This window comes from Drosophila simulans, chromosome 3R (assembly GCF_016746395.2).
Source record: "Drosophila simulans strain w501 chromosome 3R, Prin_Dsim_3.1, whole genome shotgun sequence".
NCBI lineage: Eukaryota > Metazoa > Arthropoda > Insecta > Diptera > Drosophilidae > Drosophila > Drosophila simulans.
The window spans coordinates 26,609,535-26,630,844 of record NC_052523.2 but is presented as its reverse complement, the minus strand read 5'-3'; the positions used below and the strand labels follow the sequence as shown (position 1 = coordinate 26,630,844).

The 21,310-nt window shown below is 42.8% G+C and overlaps 5 protein-coding genes and 1 long non-coding RNA gene across 10 annotated transcripts; 3 read left to right on the top strand and 3 right to left on the bottom strand.

Moving 5' to 3' along the window:
- Positions 1-344: 344 nt before the first annotated feature.
- LOC123327277 lies at positions 345-2,219 on the bottom strand. The gene is made up of 3 exons (XR_006541893.1): positions 2,083-2,219; positions 598-2,020; positions 345-485 (listed from the first exon to the last, which is right to left on the bottom strand). It is a non-coding gene; the product is annotated as an uncharacterized LOC123327277 (long non-coding RNA).
- Positions 2,220-2,304: 85 nt separating this feature from the next.
- Positions 2,305-12,320, top strand: LOC6730243 (J domain-containing protein). Of its 2 annotated transcripts, none has more exons than XM_016173681.3 (5): positions 2,305-2,426; positions 3,025-3,157; positions 6,095-6,196; positions 9,632-9,748; positions 10,816-12,320. In XM_016173681.3, the coding sequence occupies exons 2-5, from the start codon at positions 3,071-3,073 to the stop codon at positions 11,056-11,058; spliced, it is 549 nt and encodes a 182-aa protein (XP_016036997.1). In that variant the 5' UTR covers positions 2,305-2,426; positions 3,025-3,070; the 3' UTR covers positions 11,059-12,320. The 2 variants fall into 2 exon arrangements, with proteins under 2 accessions (XP_016036997.1, XP_016036998.1); XM_016173682.3 differs by having other exon boundaries at positions 9,632-9,787.
- LOC6730242 (prolyl 4-hydroxylase subunit alpha-2) lies at positions 11,850-14,556 on the bottom strand. The gene is made up of 9 exons (XM_016177848.3): positions 14,372-14,556; positions 14,159-14,310; positions 13,948-14,104; positions 13,562-13,889; positions 13,027-13,503; positions 12,906-12,968; positions 12,778-12,853; positions 12,635-12,724; positions 11,850-12,581 (listed from the first exon to the last, which is right to left on the bottom strand). Exons 1-9 carry the CDS (start codon positions 14,554-14,556, stop codon positions 12,448-12,450), a joined length of 1,662 nt encoding a protein of 553 aa, XP_016036996.1. The 3' UTR covers positions 11,850-12,447.
- A 197-nt stretch (positions 14,557-14,753) lies between these two features.
- On the top strand, positions 14,754-16,916 carry LOC6730241 (prolyl 4-hydroxylase subunit alpha-2). Of its 3 annotated transcripts, XM_039295036.2 has the most exons (8): positions 14,754-14,834; positions 15,010-15,159; positions 15,213-15,355; positions 15,408-15,558; positions 15,619-15,818; positions 15,878-16,524; positions 16,586-16,751; positions 16,810-16,916. In XM_039295036.2, exons 1-8 carry the CDS (start codon positions 14,827-14,829, stop codon positions 16,914-16,916), a joined length of 1,572 nt encoding a protein of 523 aa, XP_039150970.1. In that variant the 5' UTR covers positions 14,754-14,826. The 3 variants fall into 3 exon arrangements, with proteins under 3 accessions (XP_039150970.1, XP_016036994.1, XP_002105524.2); XM_016173688.3 differs by lacking the exon at positions 14,754-14,834 and having other exon boundaries at positions 14,945-15,159; positions 15,213-15,352; XM_002105488.4 differs by lacking the exon at positions 14,754-14,834 and having other exon boundaries at positions 14,945-15,159.
- A 90-nt stretch (positions 16,917-17,006) lies between these two features.
- Positions 17,007-19,131, top strand: LOC6730240 (prolyl 4-hydroxylase subunit alpha-1). 2 transcript variants are annotated; one of them, XM_016173697.3, is made up of 7 exons: positions 17,007-17,252; positions 17,312-17,460; positions 17,517-17,664; positions 17,724-17,923; positions 17,986-18,641; positions 18,697-18,862; positions 18,921-19,131. In XM_016173697.3, exons 1-7 carry the CDS (start codon positions 17,053-17,055, stop codon positions 19,025-19,027), a joined length of 1,626 nt encoding a protein of 541 aa, XP_016036993.1. In that variant the 5' UTR covers positions 17,007-17,052; the 3' UTR covers positions 19,028-19,131. The 2 variants fall into 2 exon arrangements, with proteins under 2 accessions (XP_016036993.1, XP_002105523.1); XM_002105487.4 differs by having other exon boundaries at positions 17,009-17,252; positions 17,514-17,664.
- Positions 19,009-21,286, bottom strand: LOC6730238 (prolyl 4-hydroxylase subunit alpha-1). Its single transcript, XM_016177847.3, is given in 10 exon segments — positions 19,009-19,374; positions 19,425-19,624; positions 19,682-19,832; positions 19,883-20,034; positions 20,081-20,273; positions 20,276-20,353; positions 20,459-20,604; positions 20,655-20,775; positions 20,833-20,984; positions 21,035-21,286. Coding segments are annotated over 10 exon segments (1,662 nt in total). The 5' UTR covers positions 21,223-21,286; the 3' UTR covers positions 19,009-19,093.
- Positions 21,287-21,310: the final 24 nt, after the last annotated feature.

Below are 21,310 nucleotides of genomic sequence, written 5' to 3'. Positions count from 1 at the left end.
CAGCTGGCAATCGACCGATGTAAGATTCGGATTCGCCCGCACTCGACTTGTTTGACTTGCGATTTTCCTTTTAACTGAAGCGAAATGCAGTTAGCAGCAGCAGCCGGAAAGTGTAGAAAAAGACAAACACCCGGATGGCTGGATGCGGATGGGTAATGGGTGGGTTGGGAATGCAATTCGGGGGAAACTAAAACGGAAACTGCAAACAGTAGGGATTCGCACAGCATACTTTTAGGTGCAGCTTGGCTGGAAGCAATGGAATGTCTCTAATCTGGTAGCCAACTACTGCAACTACTACTGCTGGCATGCATAAATCTGCAGTGGCGAAGAATCTCTGGCCGGATTGTCTGCCCCGCACACCCGGCGAATGAGCAATTTCCCAGCAATTCTTTGGCCATTGCCAATGTTTGCCCTCGCAAGCATGCTGCGGAAAATGTTCGCTTATCGGAATCCAAGTGGGTCTCAACACTCACCGCAAAGGAACACTGCAAAAAACAAATCATTAGATGGCTTAAGCAATATATCTAGACAGCTCAGTTCAAATTCTACAACATATGCTTTGGTTTTAAACATATAGATCGAACAACTTGTATTTACTTGGATATACCCTTAGATGTCCATTTCATTTCTTCCAGTTGAAAAAAAGCTTAGAGTGGCTTCTCCCAAAAGAGTGGTAGTGGGGCGAGCTGCAACTGTTCTGGCCAAGAAGGTTTATCATCAACTGCACGCCGCAAGCTAAAAGAGTGGGTTGCACTGGAATATTTGCTATGTATTCCGCATTTGTATCTGTGCCAGTAGTCGTATCTGTATCTGCAGCTTGCTGCGGGCTGTGGACAGTGAACAGTCGAAGCAGAAATGGAAATAAATAGTTGCCTTGCTCTTTTGTCTAATTAAAACGTTTCATTTCGTTCCAGCTCCATTTGTTGACGTCACACGCACAGAACACGTGTGTGTGTGTGTGTGAGCACACGTTGGAACTGAAATAGTGGGGTATATTGACTAGCAGAAACGGAAGGCCTCCATAAACTCAAACTTGTATATTCCTTCTGAAATAAAGTCGGATCAGAATATTTATTATAAGAATTAGGTGTGTGCTCCAATATTTTTGAAAGGAATAACCACTTAATATTAAAAAACCTTCAACAATATACTTTCAATGTAAATGTTCAATATTGCAGTTACTGAATATCTTTCAGTCGACAACTTTGCCGCAATCGATTTGCTGCTTCCGTTGCCTCTTCTTCTCTGTGTGCGTGACGGACCAACGCACGGGCGCACTTTTCCTCAGGCCAGTCCCCACTCGACCCCCGGGAAAACCCACCGTTGTGGGCTGGTCAAATGGTTTCATCTTCATTTGGTTCTGGTCCTGTTTTTCTGGCCAGACATACATGTGCCGGGTCCTGCTTCGCCATTATGATGATTTATGAACGGAAATCATTTTTCGCCCAGTGCGGCTTTTCTGGGTGGTCTGGGGGTGGTGCTTGGTCTAGGCCTCCTTTTTGAGGTCCTGCTCCGCCCCGAAGTATGCAACAGTTTTCAATTTCGTTTCCGTTTGCTGCAAACTTTCGCTTCACACTCGGCTGGCTCTTTTAATTTGAAAACCAATGCTGCTCTGGTTCGGTTATTTTCAGTTCGGATTCGCATTCGTCCGCAGTTCGATTTGACTTCATTTGGGAAAAAGTTTTCTCGAGCAGCTGGCCGCAGATTGATGAGTTTTCTTTTTTGGGTGGAACATTAATTTCCCTTTAACAAAATCAGCCAACTTTCTTCTGCAGTGGGAAGATGGTCATGTTTTGCTCAGCCCGTTGGAGCAACAAGTGGTCATGGATTGCTGAGTTATGGTACGATTGTTTTTTATAGCAGAAGCTCTATTTTCAAAGCTTTTCAATGGGCTTTTAGCCGGGGTGCATTTGTGAAGACAGCAACCAACAGCCAACACAGCTTTAGTGCTTAAAGTGCAATTTTTAATTTTAAGAGAATGTAAACCGAACGAAAGAAAACTATTTATAAATATCACAGCCTGAAAACCATATACCCATTTAAATACAGTAATCCTATATTCAGTTTAAATTTTTTACATACAACATTTTGGATTCTTGATTTTCTCTTACTTGAGGGGATTCCGCAGTACCCAAGACTCGTGAGTCATCGCTGCCAACAGGTGAACCCTAAAGCACCTTGTGGGATTTCCCCGCCGTTCTAAGAAACACGTATTTTCAAAACCCCGCTTACAAAGCTCGAAAAGCTCGGCTCGTTCTGGGATTGGGAGGCTGTGGCGCTTTCGAGAGAGAACTTTCTCCCGTCTCCAAGCTCCACCAATCCAATCCGAAGTGGAAAACGAGCGAAGCGGGTTTCGTGATGTGGCGAACCATCAGTTCGACTTTCGACGCGCTGCCAGAAACATCGTGAGCACCGCTTAACCCGAAGTATATATCCAAGAAGTATATATTATATATGCTGATTCCTAGAGAGTGGGAGTCCGAGTAACTTAAAAAAACAACACGAAAACTGAGAGTGTTCTAGTGTCAGTCAAGTTGGTGTTTAGTGCATTTGATTTTGAGCGGGCTGCAATAAATAAACAACGTTTTTCCCACCGCTTACTAAAAGTTGAAGCTCTAGAAAAACAACAAGTGAAAGTGCTTCCACCAACCGAGGCAAAACAAACGAAAAACCCAAACCAAAAACCAAAACAAAACCAGATCTTTCGGCTGATTACTTGGCGATTTCGTTTTTGTGCATTTGTGATTAACTTATTTTTAGCTGCTAATTGTTCCAAATCGAAGGTCACGCAATCGCCTTCGTTTGCCTTTTGATTCAGCCTGAATATCTCAGTTACCAGTATTTGTTAGTCTTCCGGAAAATATAACCAATGATTAGTGTTAATAGTCTAACCAAAAGTGAATAATCCCGAAACTCTTTGTGAACTGTTAAAGCTAAAGTTTAAGTAACAAATTTTATATGTTCTTTAAAAAATCATTTCATTAATTGCCGTCCCTGAACTTGGGCCGCTTCCTTCCGATACAGAAAAACATATATAAATTCCCGACCGATCCCAGGAATAACTGACGCAATGAGCGCCGTTGATGCTATAATCAATTACAAGCGCAGTCCCAACGAGGACTTCTACGGTCTGCTCCATTGCGATGAGAACTCATCGGTAAGTTGCCACTATCCTATCGTGCCACCATTTTCCATCTATGTATCTGACCACCCAACTTCGGTGAACTGCTATCCTCAAAATGTTTCCACCAACTTTTTCTATTCAGGGCTGCCAAACTCGCTCGGCTCATCAAACTTTTCCTTCGAATTTAATTAGGGACTAATCGAATTGTGGCTTTCAAAAGTGCGACTAATCGAATTGGGGCCCGTAGTTCGGACCAGTTTTGAGATGCGGTGGCTTAATTTAATAGCTTTTATAAGCCTTAAAGTCAAATTCCCTATTAAATGCTCGTGCAGGCAATAGAAACCTTCGCATGAAATCATCTATGAAATCAAATACTATTCGTGCGACAACTGAGCACTGAGAGAAAAAGTACATTTGGCAATAAAAACAATACACCATTAAGTATTACCCTATGCCAATGTGATCTCTGCGAATATCAAAAGTTCGGAAAAGTTTTTGCAGCATTTTGCCGTCTATTTTCTTGCAGTGTACCCCGAAGGCGAGAGGTTTGCTTTGAGAATTAGTTTCAATTACTCAGTCAGCCATCGTAGATTGGCAGAATTGGCGTTGATCCGCCGCCGCAGCAGATGCAGTTCGAGCATCGAGTGCAGCTTGAGTCACAGGTCCCGAGAACCAAGGGCTCACCATCCTCACCAGACTTGAGAGCCCATCTAAGCCACCCGATTGTGGGCTGTGCCAACTCATGTCTGAACAGAATTAACGAGCTCGGTTTTGGCAGGCAATCTCGGGCGGCTTAATGGCATTTACCCATCGGCTGACTCGACTCCAGAGCCCTGACATTCATCCTGAGCTGTCACATTTTCTGGCTCAGTGGATGTGAAAGGTGCGAAAGGTGCAGGAACGCCAGCTCTAATCAAATTTATTGGCCCAGAAAATACTGAGGCCAGGGAAGCACACACTTTTTGCGAGCTGTCGATTGCATCAGGCTGAGTGGGAATGGAATCTCTTGAATTATGCAAGAGCTTCGGGAGCCGAGTTCTGGAATCGATTTGGCTGAGCATGTAAACAAAATCAAATATTTGTAGAGAGCTTGGAGAAAATCCAGGGAGCTGGGGCACTAAGCATTATGGCCCGGCCCTTATCACGTAGCCCTAGATTTTGCCACTGACCCCTGACCCTCTGTCATTGTTTGCCAAACCATCTCAATCGGCTACTATCTGTACTGCCCGACAATTATCTCGACTTGGCGCCCATTCCCCACTTAAGAATGCAGCCATTCCATTCTCATGCAGATTAGTCTGTGGGAATTTGCATACGCAAGCCAAACAATCCTCTAACCAGAGCTACACAAACTTGAATTGTTTTCTGGGCTAATTTGCAGAAGAGATCTGCAAGCGATTCTGGCCATTTTAATTGGCCGGGTGCAATCTGATGGGGGAATTAATCAAGTGGAAATTGAAATTGGTTGGGTTGATTGCGGTGACAATTTATTGGCTTGCAAGGCATTAATTGGGGCCATTCGATTGTGTAATACAAGGTGAAGTGCGAAGTGTCTGAACCTTCCCCTGGGAATCGCATTCCATTGGAGCAGTCTACAAAGCAGTAGCTCGAGATTCAACGAAAGTCTTTAGACAGACTGCATTTGTCTAATTATAGAAAGCCCAAGGCTGCGGCTGCTTCGGCCCCGTACTCGCTGGCGTATGAGCAATATTAATTGCGCTGAAATTAATCATACGCACCGTTGAGAGCATTGGTTGACACAGCAAATGAAGCTGAGCGCAATGCACGCAAGTAATCCACCTGCTGCTGCTGGAGGAGAAAACATCTATGGGGAATGCAAACCATCAATTCTGTCAACATCATAGGAACACATATATATTCCGAATACCATGGTGACCTAAATATGTTTGCTCTATGGCAGCTGCTTTTTGACGTTTCCCCCGCGAACAATAGACTCGAAACCGAATGGAATAAAAAGGGACCCATGCTGGTCATTCTCATCTCTTTTCTGCTGCCTTCGTCCTTTGTGCTCCGTCCGATGGTGCGCGAAAAGCCATTTCCATTTACAAGACAATAAACAAGCAGCTTTGTACAGTGAACACTGGGCGAAAGTGTGTATTTTTTGGCCACATCTGCTACGGCTACTATAAATGAAGTGGCAGCACTTCAATTACAGTTTAAGAAAACTCTGTCAGCGTTTGGATGAATGAGTTAGTACACATTTTCAGCACCAAGAATCCCTAGTTTTGCGCACAGTGCACTGTTAGCATCATCATCGTCATCATTTTTACTTCAGGTCCCGAGGAAATTGAGTATCAGATCATCGTTGGTAGCTGTCAACTTGTTGCTTTTGGCCGAAAGACACTTGGGCTTAATTAATAACAATTGTTTGCCGAGTGTCAAAAGCCTTTTGCCAAAGTCAAGGGCACTGACAAGTGAATTTATTTGGCAGCAGCATTTCAAACCCTCAAAGTTTTTCGCCGCCGCCCGCAATCCTTCCGCTTTTCTTGCTGCCAGTACATAGTTTTCCCAACCCGCCGCAGTAATGGCAAAAAGCGACAGCTTTTCTATTACTTTAAGTGGTGCTTAACTGCGCACGAACGTTTTTGCTCGTCAAGTTTTAATGTTTGCTTATTGTTATTTCGCTATTCGGTGGTTGGATGGCTGCGGGTCTGGAAAGGGGCTCTGATCCCCCCATTTTGCGGGGGATTTGTGTGCCAGTGACAGCTTACCTGAGCTGCGGTCTCCTTGGAAATCTAAATGCCGCAGGAGACGTTCACATATCACTTGTGTCCTTGTTTGCCCTGCCATTATGTAACGTGTAATATGTACAATTTGTTTGCCGGAAAGGGCATTTTAAAAATGTATGCCGCAAAATACTTAGTTAATTTGTATGGCAGGGAATACATCGTCGCAATTCACTTAGCTTGCCCCACTAATTTTCCCTTTCCTCTCCGTTTTCCTTTGCAGCCCGAGCAGATCCAGGCCGAGTACAAAGTCCTGGCCCTCCAGTACCATCCCGACAAGAACTCCGGCGACAAGGAGGCGGAGGCCAAGTTCCAGCAGTTAAAGGTAAGCGAGAGGCGAAGAAAAACATGGGAAAAGATCCAAGGGAAAGCGGCTGAAATAAAGAAAATGGCAAGCGTTTCGGAATTTTACATATTTAATGAAGTTTCCAGGCGTGTGGCTGCTTTCGGGGGCGGCGACTGGGTGGATTGTGAATTTGACAGCCTGTGGGGCAATATGTTCATGTTGAGATGAAAGTTACCGGAGCGAGCTTAAAATTAAAAGATGTTTAAACCTGATACTTACTCTGCTTAAGCATCCTGGCAGCAGGCGAAGTACTTCGAATGTGTTTGGATACCCCGGGCGGAATTTATCCAAAATGTATCTCTGATATGAGAGAGAGCTCAGGGGACAATTATCGAATCCGCACCAAACGAATTGCTTTTGGTATATGAGAATTATGAGGGATTTACATTTTAAATTGAACCATATTTCAAAAGGAAGGTACCATTCGGGAGTTTAAGGTGTCTGAAAATATTTAAACACATTTTAAACTAATGTTCAAAACATCGCTTTATTGTTTAAAGTATCGGTAGTATTAAGTAGACAGGACTAAAAATACGACAGCCACGTTCTTTTTGTGTTCGGATTTAAATGGAAATGCACAGCGGAGTGAAAGTTGAACTCCTCGAAAGTTGGTGAACCTTTAGTTGAGTTTATTTGAGAACTTTCTGTTTCTGATCTTGATAAATTGTTGGGGTCTGTGGGAGGCATTTTCCTGGAAAGCCACTGGTAGTTTTCGCTTGATAGTTTCCTTAATTAGCTACCAACCGAACGCATCTATTCAAAATCGTGTCTGTCAGTTGGCGAAAGTTTTAAGCTGCATTAAACAATGGCTGCCCTTTGCACTCGCAAACTCACACACATGCACTTAACCCACTTACACACAGGCACACTATTCAGTGGCACAAACACTCGCACACACACGCAGCCCTCACGTCCTCAAATTGAATTTGCCAGGCTACAAAAGAAAAACAAGGCGGCAACGATGAGATAAAATAAATTACACATACGAAATATATTTTTTGAAAACGTTTATTGATTTTCCTCATCAAAGGATCAAAAGGGGCGGTGGGGGGAGGAAAAGGGCGTGTCGGAACCTGACAACTCATTAACGTGTGGCTAAAAACGAAATTAAATTGATGTCAAGGGGAAAAGAGCGGGATGCCTAAGGTAAAAACAAGGCTTTCAGATGGGGGATGATGAGCTTTTTATAGAGTGGAAAATATGAAAATAAAATTAGATTTTATCAGATTATGTAACTGAATTTATAATAATTGGGAGTAAGTAAAAAGGTTGCACTTTCTTAAAAGCGGGTAAAATTATATTTTCCAAAGTAAAAGTACTTAGGTGCAACGTGAGTTTAATCAGCTTTCTGGCATTAATGTCTAATAAGCAACTAATTTAACATTTAAATTAGCTATTCGTGGAATTGCATTTCAATGAGCATAGGGTGCTTTCGGTTAACTTTGGAGGTGGGTTGAGTTCCTAATTGAGTTTATTGTAGCTCCCTACAGGTTGCTGATGTATTTTATTTTCCCATTCCCCGGCGAACACGAAGTTTTAACACACAGAAATAACAAAGGACCAAATTAAGGCGAAACCCGAGCCCCTCGCCCTTCAATATTCATGAGGGTCCTTGGTCCGTTGGCCCTGGACTGGGCAATTTCCCTGCCGAGTCGTAATAACACTTATGGCTGTTCGGAAGCTCCTCTGCCGCTGTCCGGCGGAAAAGGAATGCGCCGTACAATTTACGGCTCGTAATATGGGACGTGCATGTGTGCGGAGCTCGTAAATATGTCAGGATATGCAGGAGGACTTACCTTTATGGCTGGCCATAAAACAAAAACCGTGTATGGTGGGCCCATGGAGCGTTTAAAATGAAATGTTGAGATTTTCAGGGACGAGGATTCCTAGGCGAATACCACAGCTTTTCGCCGAGCAGTATGCAAATGAGCCGGGACTTCATCAGCTTGTGGCATTCGCCTAACAACTTACAACACAATTTTCACTTGTCAAGCTGTCCCGATAAATGCCTTGGGACGTCAAGCAATACGGTTAGATGCCACAGTAAAAAAAGGATAAACAAGACAGCAAGGATGAAGGCGCAGGATCAGAACTGCGTTCTGATTCTTGTCATGTGCAGATGAGCCGCTTCCGAACTGTTAATTGCCGCTCTCAAAGGGCGCAAATGATTACCATGAAAAAAAGCTAAACGATTGCCCTAATTGAAGACAAACAAACCAGTCGCCTCCAGGTTATCCAGCTCCTTTGGATCAGTGGGATGGGCAGGGGGGCGGGATTTGAACCTTGTTTGCTGACCCACATAATCAGTGGGTAGTGAAATAATTGATTATCATGTAAACAGGGCCCTAAAAGCCGCCGGAACAATAAAACAGCAGGCCAGCGATGAAATCTCAGAGCCTCAATTGAGCATGTGTGTAAGTGGATGTCTGTCTATCTGGGTATCTGCACTGAGATAAAAATTTACCCGGGTGTTCTAGTCATCTTGAAAACATTGCCTTTCATTGTTAACGTGTCCAAAAGTACGCAACAATACAATACATACCTCGTGCCCATACAAATTATGAAATTTGATATGTATTGGCATACACATAAGCATAAATTGATACATACAATAACTTCCTCCGTGTACCCTTTTGTGTGTGTTCAACACCCTTGGAGCGTGTCGGTGTCTACCGTTGTGGCCGTAGGTGTATGTTGGGTCTGGTCGTAAAAGTAGTCAAGATACATATCGAGGCACAGCCGAGGCTATCAAAATCACTTGAGCGTGCAAATATGTGAAAGCCTCTCTGCAGATGAGAGTGTGTGTGTGTGTGAGTCCGGGTATTCCCCACTTGCATGGGTGTGTCCTCTGTGTGTGAGGCGCCAATAAGTGTGCTATAGTGGGGCATATGAAATTGATTAACATGCAGGAGGCCCAACCAAGGCGGAAAATAAGACTTGGGAACTTGGGGGTTGGCACCCGAAACCTGGGCAGCTGTTGATTTTGCACTTGAGCAAATCCGAATCCTGACTTTCAGGGGGCGATCAGATTCGTAGGGGCGTGGATGTTGTGTGTGTTGTGCTGGTGCCCCTTTCATGTTCATTTTCGATGAAAATACGTTAAAGCTGGGCTTTCCGCACACAGTTTCTGCTGCAAAATGAGAAATTTTGTGAATCTGTGAGGCAGATTATTCATGTAAGGAAATTTCAAACTTTGTAAACAACAAATTCCAATGAAATACCAAAGACAAGGTCATTTGGATTTTGCTTTACAAGATATTGAGAATAATAGTGGTCTGGATGAATTCCTGCGTTGCTGGATTGTTTTACCAATAAAACAAAAAATTTACTCCATTTATGGATACAACTTTGATTGCTCAGGGACGTGACTCTGCAATAAAAGTCCGATTAAAATTACTTCTTTTTGTTTCGCAGGAAGCCAAGGAAACCTTGTGCGATCCCGAAAAGAGGGCCATCTACGACAAGTGGCGCAACAGCGGCATCTCGATGAGCTACAAACAGTGGCTGGGCATGAAGGAGCATGTCGGTCAGGTGAGAAGATACACGATTGCCGAGAAAGTGGATAAAGAGGTATGCGATATGGGCCAGGAACTCAGCGATCCAGAGAAGTAGTCGCCCCGTCTCCCCCACTCTGTCTGCCCTCTCACTTCCTCACTTTGGCACGGCGGCAGCCCTGATCCCGCCTTGTGTCCCGCTGCACTGCGTCAACGCTTGGCCTTGTTTTTAAATTTCTTTTCATTGGTTTGTTTGCCGCGCTCGTAATGAAATTTGTAAGCCAAGCCGGAGTTCATTTTTGCTGTAGCACAATTAACGCGATTATTCATTACCCGCCCGAAAGCCACCCACTTTCCCGCCCACAAGGCTCTATGGTAATTTCCGCTGCCGAGCGAAGCGGAAATTGTCGTCATCCATCAGCGGCTGACATTGTCCGGCTCTCGAAAGGCGGTGGGGCTTTTGGCCCCCAAATCCGCATTTGCAATTCTAATTTTCAGCTCGGACACCTAGCAAAAACGGGAACAGAACAGTCCCTTGGATTCTATAAAATCCAAGGGGGAAAAATAAACAATACAAATTTCATTCAAGGTAGTTCATTACGAAGAAGGAAGGTGTTCCTTTGTTTCGACTTTTGTCTTGTGATTAAAATTTGTCATTGTGTCTTCTAATATCCTTAAGGACTTTCATGCCTTGGAACTTTTTTCTTGGGAAACACCATTATTAGTATTACGTTATATTTTTTGTTTCCCAATTCCCAAACTGCCAGTAGCTCTCCAACTCCGGAACTTTATTCCTCACTTGTCGGTGTTCCATGTGATAAATGTGTACAATAGCCAAATAGAACCCCCTCTTCCATCCCTTTTTCTCTGTGTCCCGCTCCTGAGTGCCCAATGAAATCCACCGAATGCAAACCTATCTTGAATGTGCCTCTTCATCCAACTCTGTGTGTGCCCGTGTGTGTGCTTGCATGCGAAGCAACGGAGGACCAATGCACCGAACCAAAGTGCCTTGGTCCTCGACCGAAACCGCGGGAATTTTATCTAATTAAATGCTTTTCCCACCCCCCCACGCTCCGCCAACCAAAACAAACAACCAAACAAAAGTCCATGCACTGGGTCACCCCCAAGACCAAGGATCGCATGCTGCCCGAGACCGGCGGAGCAGCTGCCCAGGGACCTGGATCCGGGGCAGGATGCAGCAGCGGTGGCCTGACCGCAGCCTCCCCCAATCCCGCCCACCGGCGGGCCTCGGAGGGCGGGGCGGCCTTGTACTACGGTAGTCGCAAGGGCGAGTGGGGCGGCGAGAACACCGATGTGGCCAACAAGTTCCGCAACTACGAGATCTAAGAGGAGCGTCGGCCACAGATAGAAGTTTCAATTTAAAAAATATTTCAAGTCAAACCGAAGAGCGAGCAGGAGGAGTTGGGTGTCTAGCCCGAAAGTTATGCAATTATATCAAAATATTCTGAAAGGGAAACAAAGTTTATTATCGATGTGTAACTTAAGCGTTGCGAACCACAGAGCACAGATACTCTTATATAGATGTTTATAGGTGTACAAAAAAATATATAGAAAAATGGTAATTAACTAACGTATATTTAAGTGAAAGAAACTGTAATTTCAATAAACTCCCCCGATGAAAAATCCCAGGCGGAGCGGCAAGAATTTTAAGTTGAAGTAATTAGTCAAATTTAATCGCAGTCATGCATATGAATATACACACCATATACTATATATATTTATGTAATCAGTGTATTTGTATATCGATGTTTCAAGTACCATGAATGTACCCCCAAGACAATCCCTTGGCAGCAAACAAAACTAAACTGAAGCTAATGCTAACGCTGTAACTGAAACTAAACTATTACTAAACTAGTGACAGTCTAGCGACTCACCCACCACGAGCCAGAAAATGAGAACATATTGAAAGACATGGTAAAGCGAATTTAAACCTTTATACACATGACACGTTTGCATAGTCAAAAAAAGTAAATCTCACTCGGTGTCCTTTTTAAATGCAACATTGCGAAAAGCTCCACTGAACTGTTTTCCCTACCTGAAAAATCATTTTCGCAGAAAATCAACAAAAAAATGTGACAAAATATCAAAGAAAAATCAAACAAAAAAAGTGCAGAGAATTTATATAAATGTTTTGATGGATAGAGCGGTGAACTTTTCAACTTATACATATAGCAGAGATTATTGTCATTATTATTGTACTATTATGCGCAGCGCAGAGAAATAATTACTACATAAATGTTGTTGCTGGATTTAAATGCATTACTTATACAACTACATATGAAGATTGTTTTAAGACATACTCTATTGAATTTATTCAAATACACACATATTGCGGATAGAGCAGACCAGACCCAGATCAGATCGGAACAGAAAGGAAGGAACAGCTGCAAGCCAAAGGCGTGACCCCGCGACCCCCGACCCCTTAGAAGGGGCGGTGGGCGGGGCCCCAGCTAGTACTAGCAATTACACATTAATTAGTGTTGGTTCTAACTTAGCTGGCGAATGTTACACGCAGCGAGCGAACAGATCACAAATAAATCCAATTTTTGAAAGGGGTTCCCACTCCTGGCGGAACCTCAGGTATTCAATCACGTGTCTTTATTGGGCTGACTAAGGAAATGATGGGCGGGAGTGTAAGTATATTAATACTCTTATTTTTATTCTAGAACTCTGTTCCCTTAAAGCTTGACTGGAGTTCTCTAGTTAGTGGCTATGTTATCTAGAAGCTGCAATCGCCTCATTTTGTTTGTTTAACTCCAAAATCTGCGCGTATGTGGCCAACGAATCATCCCAAAGCTCGCACGGTCGACGATCAGATTGATCAATCTCACGGATCCATCGATTTTGAACTTTAAAAATAATTCGTTATAAAATTATTAATCCTATACATCTTAAAACTTACCCCACTTGGAACCAGCGATTATAGGGCACGCACCATGCTGAGTTCTCACATCACCCACTCCAGAGGCGTGGAGATTATGCCAAAATGCAGCTGAAATGTTGGGCTTTTATAAAAGTTTAATAATTAAATATTTCAGAATATACCTGCATATTTCTTTGGCTTCAAAAGAGTTCTTAGCTGTGGAAACGCAGTGCCTCCACCTTGGGCAACATCCGAGAGCTGTAAATGGTGGAATGTTAATCGAACTTATTTTAAAGTTCAGACTACTTGCATAAAATAGAACTGTGGCAATGCGGTTGCCCATTTCGGGAGAGGAGACCAATCCGGCATCAAACTGTTAGTGGGAAAATAGATAAACCAAATATCTATATGAAATATATATCCCAACTCACGGTCGTCTGGTAGAACCAGTCCATGTGCTGGCCGTAGTGTCCTCCGATTCCGTAGTTGGCGAACTGGTGATCCTCCGCGTACTTCATGTTTAGGTTCGTCATGTCCGCTACTCTTTGATCGATGGTTGATAGCACCTTGTGAGCAGTGACTGGGATGAAGGTAAACTGGCTGGTCCTCACATTGGACACGACTGACTCATTGTGGCTCGTTATTGTGGCCCTCATCAGCCTGTTCTTGGTCAGCTTCCTTATAACATCGATCTCGCTCTGGTATATGACATCGTGGTAGAGTACGAGCAGGGGATCCTGGAAGAGCTCCTCTGCCTTGAGAGGAGCTATCCACAGGAACGGGTGTGTCTCGGTCACATAGCCACAGCGCAGATGACGTTGTTCCTTGGGAGTGAGTTGCCAGTGGCCACTGCAGGTTAGGCTGTAGGCCTGGAACTCACCCACCTGTTCACCATCCTCCGGAATGGGCTAGAGTAAAAAAAAATAATAAGTACAAACCTAAATCCCTTTAGAAAACACCACTTACAGCATGTTCTAGGATGGGTTTGGATTCGTTTAATAAAGCCTTCTCACCCAGAGCATTCAAAAGGGTTTCGTAATTTTTGGCGTGCTCCTCACTGGCTGATTGAATCCCGATTAGCTCCTGGTAGGTATCTTTCATACCACGGAAGTCCTCCAATTCCTTCTTGGCCTGCACAAGAAGAGCCAGAATCTGAGGCTTGAGTTGCTCCTCTTTTTCCCCACCCGTCAAACGATCGTTAGCTTCAATTAGCCAGGAATGAGCCAAACGCGGATGCTGATCCCGTAGAGCCAGTCTGGCTATGTCCACACAGTGATCCGCGCTTAATTGGGTGCTAAGTAATATACAAATCTTTAGTATGTTCAATATATTAAGTTGCTATTTCAGTTTACCTATAATCCACTCCATCTAAGATACCTCTGGCCAGGTCCTTGGCCTTCAATCTATAAACATACTGTAACCTTAAAATCCCGTCAATGGCTCCATCGAGCTCCTTTTTATCGGGCATTGTCTCACGATTTCTGAATTTTCCAAGTCGAGTCAGCGGTTCTAAAAATTATTATTAATTAACATTAATTTTAAATCAAAGTGTTTCAATCTTACTCTCGCCTGTTGAAGCCGCCATGAGATTCTCCACTCGCTCCCAGTCTACTGTCAGTCTCTTGTTCAGCAAATATTTGTTTATAGGACTCTCAAAATAGGATGGACCCCATTCACGAGCCTCGTTCCTTTCATTTTCGAACTCTCGCAGTCGGCTATTAAATAAATCATAATGAATAATCAGAGATTTATACCTTTAATTCAAATATTTCTTACGCTTTCAGAAAATCCAACTTTCCCTGATTATCGGATAGGAATTTTTGCATATGCAGCAGCATTTTCTGCTCATAGCCGAACACTTTGGTCATCTCATTTATGGAGGAAAAGAACTCGACTCCAGAAACGGAGGAGATGGCTTGGTGAAATAGCAGGAAAAGTACTGAAAACACCGGGAATATCATTCTGTCTGAGATCCGCTCTCGAGAGCTCTTCGCTTCCAACTGATGGCGGCATTTGACCCCTCGGAATATTACAATAGCAGCGAGAAGTCAAGAATCAGAGGGTCTATCGGAAACCAGTTCTCACACGCACCCAAAGAAAGTGCCGGGTTCGTTGAGCCGGCAACTGGTTTTGGTTAGATAATAACTAATGTGGGTCTAATGTGGTATTGGCATAACACGCAGATGTTAGTGGCTTGATGGTCAGTTAAGACGATACTATACTTACCTTATATGATAAGGTAACTACTTCAGATAAAAGCTATGATGCATAGCAAATTGACGATAAAGGCGTATCTAATGGCCGAATAATTGAAGTTTTTGTGAAGTTGTACTATATTTTGTTAGATATAAGATTGTTGTGAGATGCAGAATGCCGGTTCTCAAACATTTATTTGTGGTTATATTTTTCTTAAGTCGAAGCATGGGTCAAAGTGAGGATACCCAGCCTCGCTTTGCAAGATCTGTGGTGAATATGGATGACCTTCTGAACATGGAAGATTATTTGGTCTCTAAATTGGAAGGCTACACCGAAAAATTGTTCCAGAAAGCCAAAACCATTAGATGGTGAGTCAAATTGGACAGCATTTCTTAAAATGACCTTTAAGGCCTACTTAAAGGGGAATTGAACAGATGAGGGAACAGCTCGAACAGAGAAAAATGGAGCCGTCCTCCGATTTATTTAACAGGTACTCCTTCATTCGTCACATGCAGGCGGATTGGTTGATGTGGAAACGATATTTAGATAAACCCGTGATTCGTGGTTCGTCATTATGTTACAATATGTTCAAGCTGTAATTCTGTCTTTTCTGTAGATGAGTTGAATTATAGAAAGGTGGAAAATTTGAAGATGCCTCAGGGACTTGACTTGTTTGACGCATCTGAAGCTATAAGAAGAATGCAAGCCACTTACGGGATGTTATCCAATGACATAGCCAAGGGTTTCCTAGATGGAGTTCAGTACAAGTATGTTGAAGAACCTGTTCCTTTCCTTCCTGGAGTTGTTATTTAATTTATATATCCAAGTTCAACACTGGCACCCATTGATTGCCTTGCAATGGGCCGACACTTAATGAATCAATCGCGATGGACAATTTCCGAACAATGGATTCTGGCAGGGATTAAAGCACATGATCGGAAAGGTCCTCAAACAGAAATGATGTTACTGAGGGGACCGACAAAAGCTGAACTCTTTAGAACACTGGGTAAAGTGCGGTTCGAAATGAGTAAGTTCAAAAAAAGGCGAACTATGCTTTTGTTAGATATAAATTTTATTTGATTATAGGAAATACAGAAGGAGCCGTGAAAGCTTATGAAGATGCTCTCAAGCAATCGCCCCATGATCAGGAAATATTCCAAGAGTATCAACACTTAAAGAAAGTTCTTACATTATCGCTAAGTGAACCGATCCGAGAGGAACCCAATGATGACAACGAAGAAATGGAGCTGCCGCACTGCTGCAGTGGTCGTTGTGAAAGGCCCCAAAAACTCAAGAGACTATATTGTGTGTATAATTGTATAACTGCTCCTTTTCTGCGACTGGCCCCCATCAAAACGGAGATTCTCTCGGTTGACCCCTTCGTGATTCTTCTACACGACATGGTCTCCCCCACGGAGGGTGCTCTTATAAGATCTTCCAGTAAAAATCAGATTCTTCCTTCCGAAACAGTCAACGCCGCAAACGAGTTTGAAGTCGCCAAGTTCCGCACTTCAAAGTCAGTTTGGTTTGACAGTGATGCCAATGAGGCGACTTTAAAGCTTACTCAACGTTTGGGTGAAGCAACTGGCTTAGATATGAAACATTCCGAGCCTTTTCAGGTCATCAACTATGGAATTGGAGGCGTCTTTGAAAGCCATTTTGACACGTCCCTCGCGGACGAGGATCGATTCGTTAACGGATATATTGACCGACTCGCTACAACACTTTTTTATGTCAGTCCTTCGTTTGACGCTAACGGTTTTCTTATAATCTTAGCGATTCTTTCAATTCCAGCTAAATGATGTGCCACAAGGCGGGGCCACCCATTTTCCTGGTCTAAATATCACTGTCTTTCCAAAGTTTGGAACTGTTCTCATGTGGTACAATCTGCACACGGAGGGTTTGCTGCATGTCCGAACCATGCACACCGGCTGCCCAGTTATTGTGGGCTCCAAATGGGGTTAGTAGAGTCTCCATTTCTGATCTTCTTGTATTCTATAAGCTTCATTATCCCCCAGTTGTCAGCAAGTGGATAGACGACAAAGGTCAAGAGTTCAGAAGGCCCTGCCTTAGATCGCACTTAGATTCAAAATATTTGTCATCAATAGAGAAGATTATTGTCTAGCCTTAGTTTCTAGTTTCTACAATTTGTTTAACGAAATATAGAATAAGGCGAAACTAATGGGCGCATCAATATGATTATGACATGATTCGGTACAGAACGTTTTATTTCTCAGGCTTGATGCACAGTGGGTTTCAAAATGCTGTTCTGGAGATTGGTGCTCCTGGGAATGCTATTTCTGTCCCTAAGTTTTGGCCAGTTGCGGGAGAACGATGCCCAACAGCGCTTTTCACGATCTGTGGTGAATATGGATGATATGTTGAACTTAGAGGACGATCTTGTCACAAATGTGGAAAAGCTGGCAGAAGCGCTCTCCCGAAAAGCCAAAACCATCAAATGGTGAGTAATGCGTAGGTCCAAACAATCAAGGATTTCTTAATGCAATGCAAGCTCTGAAGGGGTGTCTTCAAGATGATGAAAAGGCGACAGGAGTATAAGTCGTCTAGGAAACTTTTTGCCAATCCGATTGACACCTTTTCCCTCATTCGTCACATGCAGTCGGACTGGTTGATGTGGCTAAAGTACTTGGAAATGCCTGTTGGCCAAGGTTAGGTAAATGGTTTGAGCTATTACCTACTACTTAAGAGTCTCTTTGCACAGAAGAATTGGCCGTTCTGAACTCAAGGATGCCTTTATTGCCAAAGTACTTTGACTTTATAGATGCCGCTGAAGGAATTCGAAAAATGCAGGCTACATACCAGATGTTTTCCGCAGATATAGCCAATGGCTTACTTGATGGAGTGCAATACAAGTAGGTTATAAGGTCACCCTAATCAAGGGGGAGTTTTTACTTAATTTAATTACTTAAAGCTCTTCCCTAAAACCGATCGATTGCCTCGCAATTGGTCTTCATCTGATGAATAACTCTCGTTGGTATGCTGCCGAGCAATGGATAAGTGTTAGCATTGAAGCCTATGATCAGAAAAGTTCTCAGACCGAGATGGAGTTATTGAGGGGACCAAAAATGGCTGACCTGTGCAGAATACTGGGTCAAGTTCAAATGAAGCAGAGTGAGTAGGAAGTGTATACCAGAGGTTATTCGTGTTGGGCATAAGACTTATGTTGATTGTAGGAAATCATGAGGGTGCTCTTCAAGCCTATCAGGTTGCCCTTAAACTCTCGCCTCATGACCCAGAAATATATGAGGAGTATCGGATCCTGGAAAAAAGGGATCTTACGTTGTCAGATATCGAACCGATGGCGCAGGATGAGGACAACTCCCACGAAAGATTGGTTCTTCCGCCCTGTTGCAGTGGACGCTGTGCAGTTCCCCGAAATCTGAGTAGTCTATATTGTGTATATAACCATGTAACCTCCCCATTTCTGCAACTGGCCCCTATCAAAACGGAGATTCTCTCGGTTGATCCCTTCGTACTGCTCCTCCATGATATGATCTCCCAAAAGGAGAGTACTCTCATCAGAAATTCGAGCAAGGAACACATGTTGCCGTCCGCCACAACAGACCCAGATTCATCCGATACCGAAACTCAAGTCGACACATACCGCACCTCAAAGTCTGTTTGGTATAGCAGTGACTTCAACGATACGACCAAAAAGATAACCGAGCGCTTGGGAGATGCGACTGGACTGGACACGAACTTTACGGAGTTCTATCAGGTCATCAACTATGGGCTAGGGGGTTTCTTTGAGACGCATTTGGACATGTTGCTGTCGGAGAAAAACAGGTTCAATGGAACCAGAGATCGTATTGCCACCACACTGTTCTATGTTGGTATCCTGAGTTTTGAAAAGTGCCTTGTTAAGAATAATTTCTTCTCTCCAGCTTAATGAAGTTCGCCAGGGCGGCGGCACGTACTTCCCTCGAATAAATCTCACGGTATTCCCACAGCCAGGATCGGCCCTCTTCTGGTATAACTTGGACACGAATGGTAACGATCACATGGGCTCCCTGCACACCGGCTGCCCAGTCATCGTGGGTTCCAAATGGGGTTCGTAGACTTGGAGCTCAGATTGGTTGTGTAACCATGAACATTTTTCCCTCCACAGTTATGAGCAAGTGGATAAACGATATGGGACAGGAGTTTACAAGGCCCTGTATCGATTCAAGTTCAAGCTCAAAAGAGGTTTTATCAGCTGAGCGGCTTATAATTTGATTTATTTCTTAATTTTTATTCCATAATTTAATAAAAAGTTGGTAAAACAGAAAGTATATACTATTGTTATTCGTGGTAAAGTGTCACCAATGGATCAATAAAGAGCACTTCCGCTTTGATTGGTGCGAGCAGAGAATAGAAAGTTCTTATTTTGGTATCATAGAAGCAGTAGAGACTTGCGTTTTTTCGGAGCCTATATTTATTACTTTCCACATTTAATTCCATGCTTTTGGGCGGATCGAGCAGAATATGATAGCTCAAACGCTTTTGCATCCTGACCAACTGTGCATTGCGTGGATTTGACTTTAGAGCAAACTCAACAGTTTCGAGCGCCAGAGGCCAATTTTCTAGGAAGTGATTGAAAATTAAATTACTCATTGCAAATGAACCCACTTACGCTGTTTCACATAGACTTCAGCTAGTTTCAAGTATAAATCAGCAGCATTAAAGTTCAGAGACGGATCAATTGGATCCCGATAAGTTGAACTATCTAACATGGATATAGCCACCTTTAGCCACTCCTTGGACTCGTTATAGTCTTTTATTTCCCTACTGTAATCCGACAACGCAACGCAATCGCTGAGAGACATCAAGTTCCTGTTGCAAATAATTTATATTTATAAATATTCTAATTTTAAAGCACTCGTAATATACTTAGTCTGAGTGCCTAAGATTACACCATTTGCGATATCTTGCGGAGGCATTTGATAGGCGTTTAATATTTTGGAAATGCCTTGGCATACTTCTGAGATATCATTTTTGGTAGGTAAGTACTCCTTGACAGACATTAGAGATGCCAGTTCATCTGCAATTATGTTCAACTTAAAGGCGCTCAACAAGCGGTCCTCTTATTACCTTTTCCTGGATCTTCCTGTAGGAAGAGCTGCCAGTGTGTCCAGTCCGATTGCATATGATGGATTAATGAGTAACTCGCCACTGGACTAGATGCAATGGCCAACTTGTCTCGTTCAAACTGAATATGATATGTGGCCAAGTCGAAAAGGACTCTGAAGAATATTGATTAGACCTCAACTAGCAAACTACTTAACTTACTCGTCGATTATTTTCAACTTCGTTTCCAGCGCGTGTATATAGTTTTCTAAATATTTCACTGCATTTTCTTGAATCTTTAAGATATTTATCAATTTGAATTTTGATAAAGAATGCCGATTTTCAGCGTTTGAATAAGACAAGTCCACCATGGTTAGTCCAACTAAAAGTATACAGGCGGACTTCATGACCACAATTTCATCTGATGATTGCTGAAATACCTGAAATGTGTTCTAGCAATCATTGCTGCTGCATTTGTTTCCTTATAAACCTTAACTAAAACATTTAAGCAAGACGAATCGATTTTATTTGTACACATACTTTACGCTCCATTTCTTTTTTTCCAGACTTTGGTAGAAAGATCCTCCACCTGACTCTCACTAACAGGGCTTAGAACTTTATAGAGATCCTTTTCTTGGAGACTCAGGTTTTTATAACCATTTAAGGTGACATTTAGCCAGTTCTCAGCATCCGTATAGTTTTTCTTGTCGTATGCATGCAGAGCGATTTGCAGGGACTCCAAAGGACTAACAAAAGAAAGTAAAGACAACAAATTTGATAAAGATTTGTACCATACCTAAGTTCAAAATTTCCCTGAGTTTCGTTCTTATGGAAATCCATTGCAGCTTTAATGGAATTCGTATATTCATCTTTCGTTGGCATCTCGCTCCTCATCTCTTGAATCTCGGATATATACTCTAGTGAGCAGGTTATTGTCTTTCTGTTGATTGTAGGACATTCATTAGGATATTTACCTGTGGCTAAGGGCTTTTCCATTAGCTTTCTCCAAGCTGGCCAATCAAAATGCAAGTGGTGTAATAAAGAGAAGCTATTAAGAGGATTGCCTAGATACACTTCACGATCTTTTCCCACATTAGCTAGCTCAGATTTTCGATCATCTATATAACTGCATAACAAAAAGTGTTGAAGATTTTTACATATTTTTCAACTATTTACCGATTTAAGGTACTAATGTGATCCTGAAGGTCTTCCGAGTAGCCTTGTAATTGCGTCTTGAATCGGGTATCGAGATCTAAATAGGCTTTCATCTTTGTAGCGCAGGCCCATTTGGGTAAAATCAAAAAAACCAAAAGAGCCGAAAATCCAAGAGCGCTCCACATGACTGTAGTAGAAAAATAATACATTACTTCGAACCAAAACTTAAGTGAACCGTAGCGTGACAAACTAAATAGTGAAACCTCTCTCAATAATATTTCCACCTTTTTTATAGTT